Raw genomic sequence first — 20,488 nt, forward strand, 5'->3', positions numbered from 1 at the left:
TCCCCAGAGCAGCAGGAGCCACAGGGTGTGGGTGGGCAGAGAAGTGGCTGCCACCTGCCTCAGAGCCTCTGCCCTCTGTGGGCACCCAGCTCTGTGATTGGAGAGGCAGCTGGAGACCTCACTGCAGGCTGGAAGAGGAGAAATGTCTCTCTCAGTACTCTTGGAGGGGTATTTCCCAATTCTGAACTCCTGCCTTTCAGAGATCACAATGGTGGCACCCTGCTTTCTGCTCAGAGCTGTCCTTGGCCGGTGCTGGGAATGGCTGTGTGCAGGGAGCAAGGGAGGAGGGTACAGGAGAGACAGTCCCCAGAACACGTGTAGCATCCAGCCCTTGCACACCCCTCTCTGCTCTCCATCACTGCTTGCTCAGAGCCTTTGTTTCTTCTAACCATGAGTGAAACCAGTTGTGGGAGGTTGTGCTCAGGCATGACATAATCTGGGTCTGGGACTCCACTGGAGGAATCCTTTTGAAGCTTTACTAGTCTGGCTAATTACAATAAAACTCTGAAGGTGCTGTACTCTCTAAATCATCAGAAATTAATAAGTGGAGGTTTCTGCTTTCTTGTGATTTTTTTCTAGGACACAAACCAGAGCAATTCTGGCTACATCAGCAGTGTTTTCTTTCAGGTGGGTCTGTCAGAGGCACATTAATGTGTTCACAGAGCCATAGTCCAGCTTTGGTTTTGGTAGCATTTTATTTGATTAAAAAGATGTCACTTCCTTGCTCCTTTCTCTGTGTTGCCTTTCTGTGTTTGTTTCAGCTTGAGCAGCAACAAAGGCCTGCAGAATTTATCTGCTGTTTATTGACATTTTCATTTTCTGAAGCACATCCTTACATTACACCACAGAGTTCAGCTTGTGTCAGCCACAGACGGGTGATTTGAGGAAAGGCAACATTAACTGGAAATGCCCCTTCCAGCCTCATTCCCTCACCAAATACCCGCATTAGCAATGCACTTAAAAACTCTGAATTTGAATATCTACTTCCCTTTTAGCTGTTGTTGACCTTAAAATACATATTTGCTATCCATTTTCATCTGTATCCTACTTTTGAGAGGATGTGTCATTCCTTGTCATCTGGAGTAAGCCTGTGGTGTCTCATTCTCTGTTGGGAGCGAGTCTGCTCCCTCTCGGTGTCCCTGCCAGGCTGTTCCTGCCTGGTCACTGCTGTTTCCTCTCCTTTTTCACCCTGGGGTTGTAGCTGTGGTCACAGGTATCTCACCTGTAGCTTTCCACATTCCCAGGTGAAATCCTGTGTTAAACCAAGGCTCAAGGTGTGGAGAACCTCAGGGACTTCAAGCCCCATCTTGGTGTTTCTTTCAGCCACCACAGGCCACCTGTCCCATGGAACTGGGGGAAGAGAGGCTGAGCCCCACAAGCACTACTGGGGCTCTGTGTCCACCTGTCTCCAATGTTTGCAGAGCACCTGGAGCAGCCCAAGCTCCCGGGTCCTGGCGTCAGGCCGAGCCCGTCGGTGGGATGTGGGTGGCTGGGCCCTGGTGGGCAGGCAAAGTGCTGTCGGAACAAAACTGAATTGAAGTGATTCTTTTCCTCTCCCCTTGGCCTGCAAGGAAATCTTTTTCCATTTACTATAAAACATGGTCCTTAATAGTGCTGAAGTGTTCTACATATTTTAAATAAACATGAGTGGATTTGAGCCCAGGAGGACATGAAAGAATGCAGCATTTGCGGGGTACCGGCCCGGCACACATGTCAGCAATTTGGCTGCCTTGTGTACTTTGGCTTTTAAAAAAGCATTTAAAAGTAAACAAATGAAGGAAAATCTGGCAGCTGGATTTCAAAGTAAATTGCTTTCAGCTGATATACCCTGTTTCCAGCTTGCTTGGGTAGTATCAAGCCATACACATCCAGCAAGAAGAGCAAGCGGCCAAGGAGAAGAGCGGGGGCGGGAGAGAGAACAAAAGCAGGGAAGTTCTGTGGATTTAATTCTTCCATTTCCTTCCTTTGCACCAAACCCTCCCTGCCTGTCAGTGCCCTCTCATCAGCCAGGCAGGTTCATGCTTCAGACAGCAAACTGTGCTCCATCTTCCCCTGTGCTCTGTTCTGCCAGGTTCTACCTCCCATCATGTCTGGAGCAGGAATGGGATGGTGTAGGATGGGATGGGAGTAGCATTTGTAGAATACTGTTCACCTGTGAGCTGTAGTGCTGCTTGAGCTGCTCTATCAAACCTTCATCCCAGCCACTGCCCCACCAAGCATGGGGACAGCCCCATCCCACAGCCCAGCAGGATGAATCCAGCCATGAGAGGTTTGGGATGCTGCTCCTTTGGGACTGCCTGGCTGGGGGGGGCATCACCACTCTGCCGGTGGAGGGAAGCAGAGGTGGAAGTGACAGAGATAACAAGAGATAACAGAGTCATTAGAGGAGCAGGGCTGTGGGGAGGCCCCGCTCCTGCGGAAGGGCCTGGAGTGTCCCCTAAGGAGGAGATTCAGCAAATGCTGACAGATGACAGTGAGGTCCCGGGCTGGACAAAGGGGAGGTTGCTGAGGTCACGCTTCAGCTCAGCTTTGGGCTCCTTCTGCTTTGACTTGCATTTCCTCAAGTTTATAAAACTTTCCACGGGTTGGTTCAGTGGAAAGGGCAGAGGAAACTGGTGGGTCTGGAATGCCGGTGGTGCGGGGCCAGGGCAGGGCTGCTCCAAGCCCTCCGGCAGCCCCCTGTACACACAGCACTCCTTGCTGGGGCTTTGAGCTGGGGTGAGCCACCAAGTGTCCCCAGGGGCTCCCAGAGGTGACACAAGGAGAGTGTGATGCTCTGGGCAGGTGCCCTGGCTCAGCACCCCTGCAGAGCCCCATGGGCTGAACAGAGCACAGAAACCTGGGGTGACTGTGGTGCAGGCATGGTGGCCCCATGGACGTGTGAAGGTGGGACCTGCTGTGCCTGCACGAGGAGCTGTGGCATTTGTCCAGTCCCTTGGGAGCTGCAGCCATGCCACAGGTAATGCCAGGCTGGCAGGTGTTGCCACGCTGGCAGCATGCCCCTGGTGCTGCAGTGCCCCTGGAGCACCCAGGAGGCAGGAGAGGGGCAGCCAGAGCAGAGGGGACTGTGTCCCTGCAGCTCCCTGGGAGAGCCCTTCTGTTCCTGGCCGTGCTGGGGGCTGCAGGCACTGCTCTGTGTGATGCTCTGTGCAGAGCAGCAATTATTTAGTATGCTCCCCTCTATGGCTCTTCTCCTCCCTGGAACTCAGCACATGGGCTCCCATTCCCAGTTTAGGACTAACTCCAGGCTCCTGGCAGTGCAGAGGTGCTGCCAGCTGGAACCTGCAGGGAAGAGCCTCGGGGTGGGCAGGGCAGGAGCTGGAGGCAGCCGGGGCTCAGCCTCCGTCCTCGGCTCACACTGCCAGCAGGGCCGACTGTGCCCACATTCCAGCACGGCTCGCGGTATCCCTTGGCACAGGAGGACCCTGGCACCGCTGTTGGGAGCTGGCAGTGTCCACACGCACCTGCCGGCACCAACGAGCTCACCGGCATTTCCTTATGCCTCATTTACATGATGGAAAGTAATTTTGTGGGTCCTTTCCCCACTGCCACCTCTCCAGCCTCTGCCCTGGCTGGGGGGCACACTCTGGGTGGCTTCTCCCTGCAGGGAAGGCAGCCTGTCCCACCTGTGAAACAGGTGCAGGGAAGAGGCCACGCGACGTAAAGCAGAAGAATCTTGTGGCCATGGGGCTCATAGGAAAGCAGCTGCAGTGGTGGAGGACTCTGGGTGCCAGCAGCTGCCTGTGGCACCTTGGGTGGGTAGGGGCTGGAGAGCTGCCCCACACCAGGGGCTCCAGGGAAGGGGTGACACAGAGGATTTGCTCCTCATGCAGGGGCAGCTGTGGGTGTGAGGTGGAGAACACTGAAATGTCCTTTGGTGGGATGGAAACAACCCCACGAAGACAGTTGCTCTGGATGTCCCTGTGATTAAGGGAAGGATATGTAAATGTATATGGCTGTTGTCATGGCTACCACAAGACTCCTGGGGAGGCAGAGCCCCTGGCCCAGCCCGGGTCAGGATTTGCATTTCCTGTGCAGCAGCACCCCACACACCCTGTGGTGCTGGCACAGATTGTGCTGACCCTTGTGCCACTGTCACACCCCAGCACGAGCAGGGGACAGTGATACCCTTATGGCACTGGCTGCCCCATGGCAGCAGGGCCTGAGCACTGCAGCCTCTCACCAACACAGGTGCACCCCCAGCCTGGTGATGGGGTCCCCTGGGAGAAAACACCCTCACATTGGGACTGTCCCTCAAGTCCCCTGGTCAGGTCTTGTCATGCAGCAGCAGAAAGCATGAATGAGCTGAATGAGGATGGGCATGGGAATGCCCAATGTGCCCATGACTCTCCCACCCCAGGTGCACAAACCCCCAGCCCACCTCCCACCAGACCAAGGAGGAGGCCCATCCCAGCAGTTTGTTTTTGACTGATTCCATCAAGCTGGGAGGGAAAAGGGCCTTCCCCTGTGTGGAGCATGTGGAACCTCCCTGCCTGCAGCTCTGGTGAGTGCTGTGGGTGCAGGGTTTTGGTGGGGTAGGTTGTGCTGTGGGTCAGGCTGTGTCACTCACCAGTGTGGCTGTCACAAATCCTGGCAGAAGCCCTTGCTGAGCATCTCTGGTGCTGTTGGGAAGTGTTTGTGCCTGTGCATGAGCTCTGTCCCCAGGATGTACCAGGTGGCTGCAGCCAGAGTGGGAGGATGAAACCCACTGGTGTCCAAGTGCTCGTAACCCAAAAGTGCCTGGTGACCTGTTGTGTGCCCATCTCCTCCCCTGTGGGATGGGGAAAGGGGGTTTAAGGCTCTGTAAAAGAGACAAATTGCTCCTATAAACCAAGAAATGAGGGAAGGAGGAGAGCTGAGCCTGCTCCTGGTGTCCCCTGGCTGTGGGCAGCATTGCCAGACCCAGCTCTTCTGGGTCCCCAGCCTCATGGGGACCCTGGTCCCACAGCCTCTCCCTGCCCATTCCCGGGTCTCTCCCCAGTCCGAGGGCTCAGCGTGCGTGGCCAGGCTCTGTCTGCTGTTTCCTTATAATTTAAAAGCCTTCCTCACATTAATCTTTTTATTTTTATTTTGACAAATGTATGTTTCCAGGAAGTTGCTGAGGTCAAAGCAGCATCTGTTGCTCGTTATTTTGGGGGATGCAGAGGGTCTTTGTGAGGGTTTCCAAAGCAACAAGGAATTAAGTGGTTTGTAAAGCGGAGAGCAGGAATGAGGAGCAGGCTGGGGCTTCCCGAAAGGCAGCTGAAGATGCTGATGAAAATCAGATCGACTCTGCTCTATTTTCTTGGAAACTTGATCTATTTTTCTTGTACAACTGTCAGCCTGACTCCCGTATTCCAAGTGCTTGGCCACCGCCAGCTCCACGTTTCAGCGCTGGGATTAGCGTGGCCCCGGTCAGACTCACTTTCCCTGGCTCGTGCCGTGAGCTGCGGGATGGGAGTGGAGCTTTTGGGAGCAGCAGTGCATGTCCCCCTGGTGTGGCCCTGACTGGGGACATGGGCCAGAGACCCCTGGGATGAGTGCCAAGCCACTGCCCCCTGCCCCAGGGCTGTCCTTCACCCCCCAAACTCACCCCATGAATTGCCCAGTGCACCTCACAGGGGGCTTGTAGCCAAAAGTGCTTTTTCTTTCAAAACAAGCTGAGGAGAGTCTGGTGCCAAGGCGAGGGCTGCAAGGAGCCCAGGAGATTTATCGCTGAGGAAATACTTTCTCCAGCGAGGGCTGACGGCCGCAGCAGGAACAATGGGAGATTCGCAACGTGAACAAAGCTGATTTCGTTCTTCTTTTTATCAATGCTTTTTCCTTGCGGATCCTCCCTTCCTGGAAGTGGGAGATGCAGCTTCCCCCGCGCGCCGGCCGTGTAATCAGCAGGAATGGCCATATCCTGGCTGGGAAGCGAGCTGTGAAACGCTGTCGCCCGCAGTGATTTATGAGCCCGTGGCAGCGGCCAGCGGCGGGGCTGGCCCGGGGACAAGGTGCCAGGGCGCGTGCAATATCCACGTATTCTTTCTGCTCCTCACCGGATCCCCGGGGAGCCGCCGGAGGAAGTTAATGGATTAGACACACACGTTCCACTTGATTTTTATATTTTATTGCCGTGTCTTTCCAAATGCCTTTAGCAGATGCACGAGCACAATGGAGTCGGGCGATGAGCATCCCGGCCGGGCGGGCAGCGGGGCAGCAGCCAGGCTGGAAAGGTCAATGGGGAGAGTGTTTGCGTGGGGACAGCAGGACAGCCTGTCCTGCCGGGTACAGTCCTGCCCCACCGGGGCCGTGTTTGGCACCGGCTCCCGCTGGGGACAGCGGGGAGAAGGTGATCGCACTGACCGAGGCCGCACAGCCCCTCGGCCGCAGCCGGGATTGTCCTTCCCGGGGGGCTCACGCCTCTGGAAGTGGATCGCTCCACTGCCAGGCTCACACTTCTGCCACATTATGCAATCTTCACCCGATACTGGGAATATGAAATAATTATTCCAAGTGATCAGATTTTAATTATGCAACACAGAAGATGATTATTGTACACCAAATTGGTGCCGAGTGCTTAGTTATGTATATGCCAAATTTAGTCTATACTATTATACCCAGTGGGTGGCCGTAGACAATCAGGAAGTAATTAGTTTTGCTGGAGGTTGTTCGCCTGCCTGGTTCGCTGTGCTGTCTGGGGAGCGTCTTGCTGCGCTCCGTGAATACCGCGGGCTCCGAGTTCAATACCGTCTTTTTGTGACAAGCTAATAAGCTGTCTGCATGGCGGCCTGTAATTAGCGCTGTCGATATTCATTTGGAAACGGAGATCGCGCTGAGCGGCTCCGCCGACGGCGCTTCCCTTTGTCGCGGCTCTGGGCTGGTCCCTCCTCACCTCCCAGGAGGGCGATGGGTGCGCAGGGATGGGGATGCGGGCGGGGGCCGCAGGCACCCTCGGGTCCCCGCTGAGGAAAGCACCAGCCATGAGGGTGCTGAGCCCCGGAGATCAACGCCTGCCCCCCACCCACTCCTGTGTCACCCCGGCATTGTCCTCCATGGAAGAGCTGCCACTGGCCCCAGGTGTGGGATGTCCCCAGGGCTCTGTCCTGTGGCGCTGGCCAGGAAAGCTGAGCTGGCGTGGGGTGTGCGGTATCGGGGGGATGGGGACGTGGAGGGGGCTTGGGCTGGGGTGGCCACTCCCTCCCCAGAGTGGGGTGGCCACTCCTCCCCGGGGAGCCCTGGGCAGCACTGGGGTGTGCTGAGGTGCTGCATGTTTACACCTTTCCAGGCAGCCTGGTGCTGTGGGATCCGCTGAGGTCTCACACGCAGGATTCCTGAAGGGCCTGGGGCTACATGAGCTGGGAGATCACTGGAGCATCATCCCCCTGAGTGGTGTTTGCAGCTGGTCAGTGTTGTGGGAGCACGAGGAACCGTCCACTTCTGTTGGAATGGTCTGGATCTGCTGGGCGGGAATTGTCTGAAGTATGGAGCAACTTTTACCTCTGTTACACAAAGGAAACTTTCCTCCTCTTTCTGTCGGAGATGCTCACTCCATTGAGATGATTGGCATACTGGAGAGCTGAGAAACTAAATTGTTTATACACTAATGAATAGAAGCTTGATTGCAAGATCCTGTTTGGAAAATTATAGTGCTGAATTGAAGCCGTACAATTACATCCAAAATGCTGCATATTCATTTCATCTGCTTTGCATAGAGATTAACAAGCGAGCCCTAAAGCAGACTCTGAAATTAAAGCTAACACCAGATTTAGTCACAGGTTACAAACTAAATGGCATTGTTTGATGGATATGAATCTTTACCACCTGCCTGCCTGATGATTGCTAGCAGCTTAGCAGACAGCAAAGGAAAAAGTTTCTTCCCATGAAGGAAGCATAATAAGGCTCTGGGCTGGAAGTGCCCCCTCCCCACGCAGGCAGCCCCCCGGCAGATGTCTGCAGTGGGCCTGGGGAAGGGGCTCCCTGCTCCCCACTCTGCCATGCTGGAGGCTGCACTCACTCCATGGAGGGATGGAGAGTGGCCCTGAGACCCCACAGAGGTTCTGGGTGCTGGGTCTCTCCATTTGGGCCTCCCAACCTCCACTGGGGGACAATCTCACAGGGTCCTTGGCCATCCTGGAGCATCTGTGCTGAATTGCCCCTGGATTTCCTTCCTCACCTTGCAAGGGTCAGGAGTCTGCAGAGGCCAGGGGTCTCTTGCCCATCCTGGCTGCAGGCAGTCCTTGGGATTCCAGTGCTCTGGCATGCCACTGGTCCCATCCCACCTGGCTTTGCCATCTGCATTCTCCCACCCTCCATCCTCTGTGCTGGGGCCAGAATTTATTTCAGGAGTAGAAATGGGACCAGCAAAGAGCAAAAGGAGCATGTGGGGAGCAGAGTCCTGCCTGCTGGTACCCATCCTGGCAGGGGCTGCTCAGGGGCTCAGCTGTCGTTCCCAGCAGGGGTCTTTTCTCTTTGGGAATACCCAGGAGTTCCCAGTTCATCCCACAGGCTCAGAACCCCCTGTGTGAGGGCCCCACAGGGCAGAGACACAGCACTGGCTCTGCAAATCTGACACCTTTATTTTTTTATTTAAAAGTCCATTACCAAACCGCAGCATCCTATGGAGGGGCTGGGCTGTCGCTACCGCACTATGGGACAGCCCAGCCGAGCTTTACAACCCCTGGCCCGGTCCCCAGCTCCCTCCCAGCTCTGTCACTGCCATGGTGGGCTCTGGGTGCAGGTCTTGTCACCCCCCTCTCCCCACAGGAGCAGCACCATGCCAGGGACAGGCAGCACGGCTGCTCCAAGTTTCCATTTCTGCTTGACACTTCCCAACTCAACTCTCCAACACTTTCCCAACACCCTCTGACAAACAACCAAGGTGGATGAGCATCACCTCGGTCCCTCCACAGAACCTGCCCTTCACCCCACCATCAGCTTCTTCCTTAAACCTTAACTCCTCCCAGGACACTCAGATTTCTAAGACCAGACCCAAACACCCTAAAATCTGCGCAAGGAGCAGCCTCCTGCCTGCAGCCACCAGCAGCTCAGGGGCATGGGAGGGCTCTCTGCCCTGACCCCAAGACATGGGGTGCACCCTTCTTTAGGGGGTCACCCCCACTGCTGCAGGCTCCCAGGGCCAGCCCTACACCCATCAGTGGCCTCAGAGGGGTGGCCCAACCTGTGTAGGCAGTGGGTGCTGGGGAGTGGGAGAAGGCACCTATGGAGGCAGTGGTGGCATCACTGCATGGGGACACAGTGGTGGGGATGCTGTCCCCAAAGCAGGGCTGGGCACAGCGTGGGGCTGGTGGACACTGGCAGCCCTGGAGAGACCCAGTGTGGTGGCACACACTGGGACACACCTCAGGCAGCTGGGCAGGGGAGTGACACCATGGCTGTGCTGTGTGGCCCTGCTCAGGGGTTCAACTGATGAACCAGAACAGCCTCTTGTCCCACATCGCTGTGCCATGCCCTGCCCAGGGCTGCCACCCTTCAGCTCCCTGGGAATTCTCTGCTGTGAGCATCCCTGGCTGTGTGAGCAGGGACAGGATGGCAGTGTGACAGCAGTGTGAGCTGGTGCAGACTGAGGCAGGGCTGGCCAGTCCCATCCTGTGGGGTGGGGAAAGCTGTTATGTGGGACAGGGACAGGAAAGGGACCTGTCTTGTAGCCTGGGCACAGGGACCCCCAGTCGCAGCACAGGGCTGTGGGCAGAGCTGCTGGGGCTGCCAGCCACCAGCTACCACATACTGTGGCCCCACTAAGAGGGGACTCTGCTGGGCCCCACAGCAGTGTCCAGCTCATCTTCAGAGAAGCTGATGTGCAAGCAGGTGTCGTCAGCAGGGGAGAAGGGCAGTGAGGTGTCCGTGGGGCTGCCCAGGGCCACCAGCTCCTTGGCCAGGGTCTCGCTGGCTGTTGGGTCATGGATGCTGGCCAAGGGGGACATTGGCCTGCTCTCTCCAGTCCTGTCCTTGCCCAGAGTGCGCTGGCAGGTCCCGGCAGGGCCAGGCTCCGTGCTGGAGGCAGCACTCCGTGCAGGAGTTCTCGCCTCAGGGTCCAAGAGGGTGAGGGAGCTGGCAGTGATGCTGGTGAGGCTGGAGATGCTAGCACTGGGTAGGCTCAGGTGGGCAGTACTTTCGGACTTCACCTCCACTTCCAGGCTCGGGGAGGTCTTGCTTGACCTTTTGCGTAGGATGGGTGGTGGTGGGTTGAGCTTGGGAATGGGCGGCTGCCGCCTGCGGAGGGAAAGCAGAGAGAGGAGGTGATGCACAAGTGTTTACCTGCAGCACTCGGGGTGTTCCCAGACAGTGTGACAGAGGTGGCACACTCTACCTGTCCTCGTCCCCTCTGTCTGTGTCATCCACCTTCTGCCGGCTGTTCCCGTTGAGCAGAGCGAAGTCGCTGACCTCGGAGCCCTCCACGCGCCGGCTGAGCCCATCCTGCCCCTCCAGCACCGCCAGACACTCGTCCCCCTCCTTGCTGCTGTAGCGGTGGCTGCCCCTGTCCAGGCTGACGAGGTTGAGGTAGGAGTCCCTGGGGCCCAGGGAAGGCAGCGAGCCGGGGGCCACGGGGCTGCCCAGGATGCTGGCGGGGGTGGAAGTGGACGGCACGTGGACATCCAGGCTGTAGTGGTTCTTCAGGTTCAGGGAGAGGGACTGGGCCAGGGACAGGTTTTGTAAGGAGTGGTCAACTGTGAGAGATGGACAAGGGGCATGTGAAAAACTCGGGATCTCCAAACCAGCTGCTCCCCTGCACTGTGAGTGGTGCAGAAATGCCCCAGAGCCTGCTGGGGATGGTACTGGGAGCGCTCCGGTTGATTCCTGTGAGCGCAGGGAATGCAGCGATTGTCCAGAGGGATGGAGCTGGGGGCACACCAGCACCCAAACCACCCCAGTGAGTGTGTCACCGTGCTCACCCGGCTGCCGATGCTCGTCCCGGTGCTCCTCCCGGGCCTCCAGCACTGTCAGCTGCCGCACCAGCAGCGAGACGTGCTGCAGCAGGTCACGGTTGGTCAGCAGGAGCTGCCGCACCCGGGCCTGCGCCTCGATCCGCGCCGCCGTCTCGGCCGCCAGTTGGTCCTTGAGCAGCTGCACCTGCCAGACGGGACGGGAGATGCGAACAGGGTGGTGCTGACGGGGTGATTGGGGACGGGGGATTGGGAACGGGGTGATTGGGAACGGGATGATGCAGATGGGATGATCGGGAACGGGATGATGCAGATGGGATGATCGGGAACGGGATGCTGCGGGCGGGATGATGCAGATGGGACGATTGGGGACGGGATGATGCAGATGGGACGATTGGGGACGGGATGATGCAGATGGGATGATTGGGAACGGGATGATGCAGATGGGATGATCGGGAACGGGATGATGCAGATGGGACGATTGGGGACGGGATGCTGCGGGGCCGGGCGCTGCGGGACGGGAGGAGCATTCCCGGAGCATTCCCGGAGCATTCCCGGAGCTCCCGGTACCGGCGGGGCCACAGCGCCCCCTGCCGGCCCCGCCGCGCCACCCCCCCGGCCCCCCCGAGCCGGTCCAGCCGCGGGCGGGGATGCGGCGGCATCCCGGGGGTTTGGGGGTGTCCTGCTGCCCCCCCGGTAACGAGAAACGCGTAGGGGAGGTGCCCAGCCGGGAGGCACAGGGCTCCCCGCTCTGATGCTGGACTGGGGGTGGGATGGTTTCCAAGAACGGGATGATATGGGGTGAAACGGGAGTCGGGGGCTCTACCGGACCCTGCAACACTCCTAGAGCAGCCTGGGGCTGTGTGAGCAGCCAGCTCCGTGTCTGGGGGAGCTCAGCTGTGCTGCAAGCGATGCTGCACGTGGCGCTGAAAGCAATGCTGCGAGCTAAGGCTGCAAGCGATGCTGCGAACTCTGCTGAGAGCTGTGCGACCGGGAATGCTGCCAACACTGCTGCCAGGGCCCCGGCCCGCTCCCACCTGCCCTGCTGTCGGCCTAGCCTGGCTGGACGCTGGAGCAGGGGGAGGAGAAGGGCTGGTGCTGCCTGAGGGGAGGGCAGGACGTGTACCTGGGCCACAGCCACCTGCGTCTGCTGCTGCTGCTGGAGGAGCTGCTGCTGGAGCAGCTGGAGGCAGTGCTGGGAGGCCAGCGGGGTGATGGAGGCTGAGGAGCAGGGGCTGCTCGGGCTGAGCAGCTGCTGGGAGCTGGCCAGGTGGAGGGAGCAGTTTTCGGCATCCTGGGCACAAAGAAATGGGCAGGTGAGCGGATTGACCAGCTCAGGCTGGGATTTGGAGTTTGGTTCCCCACGGCACTGACCCCAGCACAGCAGAGGAGCCCCCTGCTTGGGGCACCGAGGTGCTGAGGGGCAGCCCTGGGCTGTCAGCTCTGTGCATCTGTGGGATCCCAGGACAGTGTTTGAGAGAGGCTCCTCCCAGAGAGCTGGCAGAGCTGCCTGGGCTGTGTCTGGGGAGGGCAGGTCCCCGGGTCTCCCAGGGAGGAGACAGCAGGGAGTGACCCAACCATTTCACCACCTTTCCGTGCTGTGGCTGCCCAGGCTGGGTGGTGTCCTGGTGCCTGGAGCATTTGCCAGTGCCTGCGGCCACTGCCCTTCCTGCTCCTGCCCTCCCCTGCTTGGGCAGTGCCCGAAGGAATGTGCAGGAAAGCCCAGCCTTTCCAGGCACGCAAACGAATCCCATGGAGTGCATGTCACTGCAGCTGTTTCCAGCCAGGCCCTGTGAGCATTACTGTTGTGTGAGCTCAAGCGATGCCATTCAGGCCTCCGGGAAATGCTCCCAGAGCTCTCTGGAGCACCCATTCATTAAGGTGGAACTGCTGCTCGAGCTGAACGTGCCCCGGGTGCCTGCGCTGCCAGGGCTGAGCCTCCTGGGGACGTTGCTCCCTGGGCCTGCAGCATGAGGAGAGCCAGGGATTGCTGCCAGGACAGTCAAAAAAGCAACTGCTGCAGAGCAGCACTGAGGGCACAGAAATTCACCCTGGGTGGTGTGTGAAGCCTGCTCAGCCATGCGCCACAGCCCCCACCCCACTGGACAATGCAAGTCAACTGGGAGCTGAACAGCCTGGCCTGAGCAGGGAGCCAGGAGGGAGGGCTGCAATGGGGTCTCCATGAAAGCACCTCCAAATCAAGCCATACAGTGACCCTGAGCAGAGGACCCTCAGCAGCAGCAGAGCACTCAAACCATCCTCCAGCCCAGCCCCCATTACCTGGCCGTTCTTTTCCTTTGAGGCTTGCCCAGGTTTCAGCATGCTGAAGTCCCCTCTGGCACCTGGCAGCTCTCTGGGTCCCCTTTCGGACACACAGATGCCACCACTATCGATGCCAACCTCGTCCACATCCGTGATCTTAGAGCCCTTTATCTGGTGAACTTCAAACAAGATGGACACATGAATCTGAGCCTTCCTTCCCTGCTCAGGACTGCAGGAAGAGCCGGGGCCCCGCGCAGGGCTGGGAGCTGGGGGGAGCTCAGAGACAAGGGCCAGGACTTGCTCCAAGTCTCAGCATGCTGTGAAGGGTCAGGAGGGAAGGAATGGCTTGGCTGAGAGGCTGCAGACCCTCAGCTTGCTGGATGAGGGGTCTCAGCCTGCCCCCCCCCGTGCTCAGTAGGAGTGGGCAGGCAGGGCAGATTCCCCATGCTCCCATCCGGAGGGACCCAAACCTCTCACCCGTGAGATGCCACCTCGGTGTCCCCACCCCAAAGCATCCCCGCACCGCTGCCTTAGGGAGGGGCGTGCCCACGTCCCTCGGGAGCCACGAGTCACCTTCCAGCGGCTGCTCCTCGGCCGATTTGTCGCTGGCACCGTCGGCCTGTCCGTCGGCGTTCTGCAGGGCGTGCTGCAGGCTCAGCTTGTGGCACACCTCGAAGGCTTGTCCCACGGTGCGCACCACGCGCATGGCCTGGCTCTGCGGGGCAAACCTCGCTCTCAGCCGCGAGCCTTCCCCGCTTCCCACCCGCACTGCTGCATCTCCTCCTGGGCTGGGCTCCAGCACTGCCCCCGCTTCCCCACTCTGCATCTGCCTGCTCCTACCCCCAGTGGAATGTGCCGCTGCCCAGGAGGGAACAAGCACCAGCTGCGTTGTTTTGGGGACACCCAGCACTGGCGCTGCCTCGCTCGCTCCCCAGGGATCTGCACCCTCTGACCCTCCTGGGTGCATCCCCAGGAGCATCCTACCTTCTTCTTGGATTTGAAGACGTTGCACCTGAAGGAGTTGTTTGCACCATCCCTTGCGATGTAACTGAATATTTTCAGGTCTTGCGAGTCATGGGAGACGTAGAAAATTCTAGGTGGGAGAGAGACAAAGGGAATTAAACACCATGGGGAGTGTCTGCCCTCCAGACCACCTCCGCTCCTGTGTGTCCCCAGGATGGGCTGGTTTGCAGCCCCCAGGATTGGAGGAACGAGGCAGTGCTGATGCATGGCCCCTCCTGCAATTTTCAAGGCAGGAGGTGATGGATTTAGAGAGCATTCCAGGCTTGATGGAAAATCTTCTGCTTTCTGAAGTAGGCAAAAGCTTTTTAAAGATCCTGTGGGAAAGCGAAAAAATCTATAGTCTTGGAAAGTGAGTGGCTATTTTTAGCCCCAGCAATTAACCCCTGCCCAGGCTGCAGCGAGGCAGAACCGCCTGCATGGTGCTGACTGTCCCTGCCCTTCAGGACCCTGAGGGCCCCTCCTCGGCAGTGGGCAGGTGGCACAGCACAAAAGCCTCTCCCAGGGATGCTGAGTGCACTCAGAGGATTCCTCTCTCTGCTGCTCAGCCTCTCCTCTTTGTACTGCAAAACCTTTTTGAAGATTTTTATATGTTTGATTTAATTAGGTGAAAATGTGACTAGTGAGCTTGGCTCTTAAGAGAGAAGAAACCAAAGGGGTTCTTGAAATTTTTTTTTTCTTCTGCTCTTTCTGTAACTGGAATTTTTTGGGTGTTGGACTTTCAATTAGAGCAGTTACTGCCAATGTACCACATCTTGTAGTAATCTTTAAAGAAAGCCAGAGGTGAGAAGAGGGCCCAGATAATGCATCAGCATATCCTCTGTTCCTTATCTCCTCACTACGGGCTCTGATCCCAAAAACCAATGTTGGAGATCCCAGTTCTCGGGGCTGTGGGCTCAGTGCTCCTGGTACAATAATTCACTTTGCAGATCTAACAGCCTGGAGCACCCTGTGTTCTTAACCTGTCCTCAGGCCATGCACCATCACTGGGGTCGCTTCTTGTCCCCAGGAGCTCCTGAGCACAAGTTTATGCTCAGTGGAAACCTCTGGGTGGGGCTTGTGGTTTCTGGAATACTTCAATATCCCATGGAAGGTGCTATGGATAGTCAGTGCTTTCTTGCCATGTCTGCAAGGGTTAATTCCAAGTGAGCACTTACACCTTAGAGTAAGGCCCTGCTTCAGAAGCACAGGGAGAGCCATGCTCTGAAGGAAAACCATAGGAAGCCTGTCTTCAGAGGCAGAATCAGAGAGTAATCCAGGCTGAAGCATCTCCAGGGTCACTCAGTCTAACCCTGTTCAAAGCAGAGCCAGCTTCAAAGCGAGATCAGTCCATCTTGCTCTCAAAAATGTATGAAAAGGATTCTCCAGCAGCAGTAACTTTGTACCCTCGTTAATTTTAGATGGTCCTTTGGAAAGCCTTGGTGGAAGGGTCTCAGCAGGTGGGAGGAAGGGCACGGATCCCCCAGGGCTGGCTGGCCCTCCCTGGTTGAATCCCCTGCCATGTACCTGTACACGGGATCGTGCATCACCACCATCTTACTCTCGTCCCAGGTCCACTCCTTTCTCTGTAAGCAGAGACAATATTACAGTAAATCAGGTGAAACTCCACCAAACTGAAGGGCAGGAAACCTGGGGAGCAATGCTTTTGTCCCAAGCCACAATCCAGGCTGCAGTGTGACCAGATGAGCCACGGCTGTTTCAACAGTATCTCAGATAAAAATAGATTTTTTTGGTCGTTTATCATATCTGATCACAGCCTTCAGGGCTGAAAATGGTCCCCAGGATTAATTTATAACATCAAATATGCAGAAGAGTTACACGATTTGGGGAAGAAGGCTTGGAGCTGGGGCTCAGGAGATCTGGATTCAGTGACTTGGTGGAAAGGACAGTTGGGCAAAGAGCTGAGGGGTGCTCAGACCAGGCAGCCTGGAAAAAGCCTTCTGGGATTAGCAAGAAAAAGAACCAGTATCTCCTGAGAGATATATTTTTTTGATAGAAAAAAATCCTCTTCCTACAATGTAATATTCCCACTCTCTTTCCAGCAAGGTTTTGTTATTAGTTGTATGGAAATTGGAGTATTTTCTTATGCAAATTCTGGGTGTATTTCAAGAAAAGGCCGGTTTTGATTAGAAGAGTGACTATCCCTGGGCCAGAGCAGCCTCACCTTCTGCTTCTTGCGCAGGATCACCTTCACCCCGTCCACGGACACGATGATGTTCACCTTCTTCTTCTTAATGTTCTTGGCTTTGAATTCGTACTGGTGGGAAGAAAAAAACAAGTTTAAGAGAGTACTGGGGGTATCTGGGACAGTGTGTGGTAGTCAGGGTCTAACATGAAAATGTCAGGTTTTGGTTTAATCCCAACTGCTGAGGGAGGTGGAAATTTGTTTAATTCTGCTGAGAAAAAACCATTTTGGGCAGGACTTGGTGCAGTAGCTGGGATGCCAGGCAGGATCCTGGCTTTGTCAGGAGCATCCCTTGGGAGAGGACAAGTGGAGCTCAATCCTCTGGACTACATCCAGACTGTTAATTTGGATCTGGGAAGAGCTTTCCTGATGCATTGGCCATGCCTGTCCAGCAGGACTCTGCTCCAGAGGTCTGACAGGGAGGTGGCACCTGCAGCAAACACCAAGCAGTGACATCTCTGGTGCCCTTGTGTGTCAGCACTGCGCTGCACGGGGAATACAAAATCACTCAGGAGCTGCAGGGAGGGCCAGATGGGCGGCAGTAACGCAATTATACCTCAGTCATTTGCATAATCACATTAACCTCTGTGGGATCAGGATCTCTGGAGAAAAACCCTGCAGGTGTCTGCAGCCTGAGCTCACCTCCATTTGTGTTAAAAATTAAACACTGGCTTTTAAATGTTGCTTTAGCTGACAGTTAGAAGCATGGCAGAGCCCTTTACTCTGGGGACCTTTGTTTACAGCACTCATCCTTCCTGCTCCCATTTTAAGCAACATTTTCAGCTTCCAAATACAGCATTTTGATACTCCATATTTTTTTCAGTCCCTGTTTGAAATCCACCACTTTGTCACGTTGCTTTGGCAAATCAGTGCAGACTCTGATTTGTGGATGTGGAGGAAAAGGCAATGGAAAGCAGCCTGAAATCTACCTAGGCCATGTAATTAGACATCTAATTAGAACTCTGATTTCTTTATACAGTTAGGGATGTGCAGGGAGCACGTGAGATGTTAATGGAGTCCAGGCACCTCTTTTGGGATGCTGAAGTTGGAGGACTGTGTGTGGCTCTGTCACCCAAGCTCTGCAGAGAAGATACACATCTTCCCCGCTCCTCAGCACCCATTGTGAGCCTCGCCAGCTTTACCGACAGAAAATTGGGTGGCTTTCATGTTTATCAGGCTTTTGATGCTGCTCATTGAATTCTTAGCACTCTGCAAGGTTTATGGTATCAGACAGACCCCGGATTAAACCACAGCCTTTTGATCTCCCCATGAATTATTACTTTCAGACAAGCTCTTTTAAAATCTATCTATAGTGCTATTGCGTGTGAAACTGGAACTAAATTAGCTATACACGTTTTTTTATTTATGGGGAGGAGTGAGAGGAAGGGTGAGGTGGTGAGTGCATCCTGCAGGCTGCCGGGGGGCCCACGGGGATGCAGCAGCGCCTGCGGGTCTGGGGCCAGGCAGATGGACTCGCCAGGCTCAGCACCTGAGAGGGCTTCCCCACCCTCTACCCCTCATGCCCAGCTCCTCCAGCCCAGCTGCTCCCCTTCCCCTGTGCTCACCAAACTGTTTGTCCTTGTCTGCTCCATGAATGTCAATAAACCCGGGATAGACTGTTCTTCCCGCTAAAGAGCTGTTTATCTTTCTTTATACACAAATGGCTGGGAAAATACTAGCTGAGCTTTCCAAGAAAGAGCAATACAGTGTATTTTCCCATTGTAGCAACAGGGGTGCAATTACATTCAAAAAAGGCTCTTTACTCAAAGGCTTTAAGCAAAGTCCAAGCCTGGATTTTGCAGAGATGCTTTTTCTTTCTCTCTTGGACAGAAAGGAACAATCAGGAGCAGCAGCAGCAGCAGTGAATCTGTGGGTGCTGCCAGGAGTGATGGCAAGACTCTAAACCCGGGGAACTCCAGCCAGCTCCCCCACAGCACCACCCCAGCCTGGCTGGGACATGTACAGGGCTTCAGCTGCAGGCAGAGCTGTGCAGCACCACAAGCTGGATGTGGCCACAGTGGCCTCAGTGAGGAAGGAGTTTGTTTGCTCTCCTCTCTCCACAGAGCCCGTGGCCACTGCTGCATCCTTGTTGGAGCACACGGGCAAGGCACAGCCCAGCCATGGCCAGAAGCAGCTTGGCCTGGAAGCAGTTAAAACACATTGGTCCCTCAAATCTTTTCTAAAGGGTGGAACTGTCAAGCAGCAGAAGCTGTAGGATGTCCCATGTCCCAGCAGAGGAAGCAGGAACATCAGCTGGGTGAGAGCACCGTGCCCCGAGAGGAGGGCACAGCCCCACACTCACATGGCACCAGCTTGGCTTGGACTCTCTCCCCATCTCTCCACAGAAGAGGCAGATAGAACACAGCTCTCACTCATTTCATTGCTTCCTATCAAGCAGGAATCAGTATTTTAATGAACTATGATTTATGTAAGGACAGGAAAGCACATGGAAAAAGGCACTCTGAGACAGCTGACTTTCTCCTGTACAATGTTCATGCATAACCCAACCTCCATCCAGGCTCCAGGCTGACCTGTCACTGCTGTCACAGCAGTCTAGTCACTGATTTTCTTACTACTGAATTGATGGGGTTTTTTCCCCCAGATTTGTCAAGGTTACTGACAAATCCAAACCCACAGCAACATTTCTCTCTGCTGCCATCCATGATTCAATCGTTATTCTCCTGTTGTTTGTGCTGTCCTATGAGGAAAAGCTTTCTGGATGCTAAAGGATCTGGAGTTGCCCCTACAAGTGGTGATACAGCAGCCTGGCAGCTTTCTTAACTATGGAGACAAGACGGGACATTTTATAAAAAAATGCAGGTCAAAAAAGGGTAATTAATTTCATTTATTTTAGCAGTGTCATTAATTCTATATATCTGCTGTGTTTGACCTGGAATACTTTCCACTTCTGCTCTTAAATCCCTGTGTTCAAGTCTTTGCCTTTCATATGATCCCACACACTGCTGGTATGTAATATTAACTTACCCATGAGCTAAAGACTGTATGACTAGAAATGTTAATGGTGCTGTGTGATGCATATTTCATTGGATAATTCCACCCAAGCAGATATAAATTACACATGCAGTTACCAGCTTCCATCTGCTGATGAAACTTGGGCTAATGCACATTGGAAATCATGTGCGGTTTCCAGCACTAGGAACAACCTGCATGAATAGAGTTATTCAAGGAAGCAATTCTTAATGTGATTAATTACTGAAGGTATCAGGGCCTTCATTATGCAAATTAAAACTGTCATAAAATAGAGAGTTTGCAGGTCTTGGAGGCAGTCTCTGCTTCCAAAAAATGCATCTTCTTCATTAACAAGGAGCAGCAAGGCCAGAACATGCTCCTGGACATGGTTCAAATGGTGGTTTTGGTTGTATTAAGGGAAATCAAAGCAGAGGCTCTGCAGGTTTTTGAAGCTGGAGTACGTCAGTGCCCACAGCCACAGCTGGGTATGTACTTGTTTGCATGCCCATAGGAAGATGCCACAGGCTTGGAAACCAGTGACTTCTTCCTGTGGCTGTAAATTCTCCAGGCAGCCCTCAGCCTGCTGTCCTGCCCTGGCCTCCCCTTGGCCCATCCCAGCCTGGCAGGCTGCAGGATCTATGTGTCCATAAACAACCCCCAACAATAGCCCTTCCCAGCCCCTTCCCCAACCTCGCCTTCCAGACAGACACTGGGAGCATGGCAATGAGGAGCTGGGAATGAGCTGGGCTCTGCCCCCTGACTAACCGGCTCCGGGCAGTGCTGCCCCAGCAGGACCCCAGTCCCTGCTCCCACTGACACATGGCTGCACCCCAGCAAGAGGGGAAGCATCCTTCCCTTCCCTTCCCTTCCCTTCCCTTCCCTTCCCTTCCCTTCCCTTCCCTTCCCTTCCCTTCCCTTCCCTTCCCTTCCCTTCCCTTCCCTTCCCTTCCCTTCCCTTCCCTTCCCTTCCCTTCCCTTCCCTTCCCTTCCCTTCCCTTCCCTTCCCTTCCCTTCCCTTCCCTTCCCTTCCCTTCCCTTCCCTTCCCTTCCCTTCCCTTCCCTTCCCTTCCCTTCCCTTCCCTTCCCTTCCCTTCCCTTCCCTTCCCTTCCCTTCCCTTCCCTTCCCTTCCCTTCCCTTCCCTTCCCTCTGCAGCGTCTGGTATTATACAAGTCCCATTTTAGGATT

The 20,488-nt window shown here is 55.5% G+C and overlaps 1 protein-coding gene across 2 annotated transcripts in view; it reads right to left on the reverse strand.

The window, feature by feature from the left end:
• Positions 1-7,191: 7,191 nt before the first annotated feature.
• The window catches only part of LOC131586759 (carboxyl-terminal PDZ ligand of neuronal nitric oxide synthase protein-like), a 31,074-nt gene continuing 17,777 nt past the window's right edge, over positions 7,192-20,488 (reverse strand). Inside the window, exons 3-11 of one of the 2 annotated variants that reach the window (XM_058853941.1) lie at positions 16,312-16,404; positions 15,654-15,712; positions 14,112-14,220; positions 13,701-13,842; positions 13,146-13,306; positions 11,992-12,159; positions 10,875-11,052; positions 10,292-10,649; positions 7,195-10,194 (exon numbers count right to left, since the gene is read on the reverse strand). In XM_058853941.1, coding sequence (XP_058709924.1) covers positions 9,720-10,194; positions 10,292-10,649; positions 10,875-11,052; positions 11,992-12,159; positions 13,146-13,306; positions 13,701-13,842; positions 14,112-14,220; positions 15,654-15,712; positions 16,312-16,404 — 1,743 coding nt within the window. In that variant the 3' untranslated portion in view covers positions 7,195-9,719. Of the gene's footprint in view, positions 10,195-10,291; positions 10,650-10,874; positions 11,053-11,991; positions 12,160-13,145; positions 13,307-13,700; positions 13,843-14,111; positions 14,221-15,653; positions 15,713-16,311; positions 16,405-20,488 lie in introns of both variants that reach the window. The other variant, XM_058853943.1, reaches the window with a different exon arrangement.

Source organism: Poecile atricapillus, chromosome 20 (assembly GCF_030490865.1).
Source record: "Poecile atricapillus isolate bPoeAtr1 chromosome 20, bPoeAtr1.hap1, whole genome shotgun sequence".
Classification (NCBI taxonomy): Eukaryota; Metazoa; Chordata; class Aves; order Passeriformes; family Paridae; genus Poecile; species Poecile atricapillus.